The sequence below is a fragment of the Meriones unguiculatus genome, chromosome 14 (genome assembly GCF_030254825.1).
Source record: "Meriones unguiculatus strain TT.TT164.6M chromosome 14, Bangor_MerUng_6.1, whole genome shotgun sequence".
NCBI lineage: Eukaryota > Metazoa > Chordata > Mammalia > Rodentia > Muridae > Meriones > Meriones unguiculatus.
In genome coordinates, this window is record NC_083361.1 from 88,995,691 (window position 1) to 88,997,345 (window position 1,655).

The following is a 1,655-nucleotide window of genomic DNA, read 5'->3' on the forward strand; positions in this document are numbered from 1 at the left end:
TATTTTTATCTTTTCCATCTCCTTCCTCACTTCACTCCTTTCCTACCTTACACTTGGCATTTTCTCCCTTTAAATTTTTTCCTTACTTTAAAGAGTCTTACTTAAATGCAACTCCTGACTTACATGATTGACCGTTTTATATTGTTTATTAATCGATATGAATACATGCTAAATGAAATGAAGCCATTGGCAAATAGAAGGGCCAATGAGTCTCCTGCAGGGATTTCTTCATTTTGGGAATAGGGGTGCTTCCATGCAGGAACGGTGACTTGTCACCAATATTCTGCACCGGAGTGGAACATTTACCTTTAATGAACGATTCTGAAAGCATCTCTGTCCTCAGGTTCAAGAACCAGCGGGTGCCACAGAGGTTATGTACAACCTAAGCTGTTACAACCCAGCTTCCTTCGTTCTCGTTGGAATACCTGGCTTGGAAAAGTTCCACATCTGGATCGGGATTCCCTTTTGCGTCATCTATGTTGTGGCTATTGTAGGCAACTGCATTCTCCTCTACCTGATTGCGGTGGAGCAGAGCCTCCATGAGCCCATGTTTATATTCCTGTCCATGCTGGCCAGCACAGACCTCATCTTGTCCACGGCCACAGTGCCCAAACTGCTCAGTAACTTTTGGTTTGGGTCCCAAGAAATAACATTCTCTGGTTGTCTCACTCAGATGTTTTTCCTCCACTTCAGCTTTGTAGTGGACTCGGCGATCCTGTTAGCCATGGCCTTTGATCGCTACGTGGCTATCTGCTTGCCCTTGAGGTACACCACCATCCTGACCCCACAAGTGATTGTCAAGATTATGGTGGGCATCATTGTGAGAAGCTTCTCTGTCATTCTTCCAGATGTTTTCCTGCTGAAGCGGTTGCCATTTTGCAAGACGCGTGTCATCCCTCACACATACTGCGAGCACATAGGCGTCGCCAGGCTGTCCTCTGCGGACATCTCCATCAACATCTGGTACGGGTTTTCTGTTCCCCTCATGACCGTCATCTCCGATGTCATCCTGATCGCTGTATCCTACATCTTCATCCTCCGGGCAGTCTTTCTGCTCTCTTCTCAGGGTGCCCGCCAAAAGGCCCTGAGCACATGTGGCTCCCACGTCTGTGTCATCCTCATGTTCTACACACCTGCCTTTTTCTCCATCCTTGCTCATCGCTTCGGGCACAGTGTCCCTCGTAATGTTCTCATCTTATTCGCCAACTTCTATGTGGCCATCCCTCCTGCTCTAAATCCAGTTGTTTATGGAGTAAAGACCAAGCAGATCCAGGACAAATTCCTTCTTTTCTTCTCATTGGGGAAGACACAGTGAGTGGGCGCTGAAAGCTAACGTTAAGCAACATTGATTTGGCGAAACTTTTATTTCCTATTTATTTGAAATGTGGTCATTCTACTCATGGACAAAATATAGTGAAGAGGAAAGCAGAGAGACCTGCCCTTATGGGTGTTTCCAATACCCTGCAAACATCCAGGTTTCTTTCAGTTAGTTGTCAGACTTTGGCTGATAGAGTTGATAGATCTCAGTGCTCATGAGCAGCACCACAACTGAGGTTTGCATTACTTACTGATAGACAGAAGGACTGGCATTCCCTAACGTCCTGTGTCCCATACCTTCTGAATTAGTGACCGTGGCTGTGCTTTCCCTTGTCAAG

At 46.2% G+C, this 1,655-nt stretch overlaps 1 protein-coding gene across 1 annotated transcript; it reads left to right on the plus strand.

The window, feature by feature from the left end:
- The first annotated feature begins 336 nt into the window (after positions 1-336).
- LOC110558338 (olfactory receptor 52H1-like) lies at positions 337-1,406 on the plus strand. Its single transcript, XM_021653183.2, has one exon. The coding sequence runs from the start codon at positions 374-376 to the stop codon at positions 1,313-1,315; it is 942 nt and encodes a 313-aa protein (XP_021508858.2). The 5' UTR covers positions 337-373; the 3' UTR covers positions 1,316-1,406.
- The last annotated feature ends 249 nt before the right edge of the window (positions 1,407-1,655 follow it).

What these genes read in the sequence shown, in the direction of transcription:
- LOC110558338 (XM_021653183.2), top strand. Translation starts at nt 374, where the DNA reads ATGTACAACCTAAGCTGTTACAACCCAGCTTCCTTCGTTCTCGTTGGA.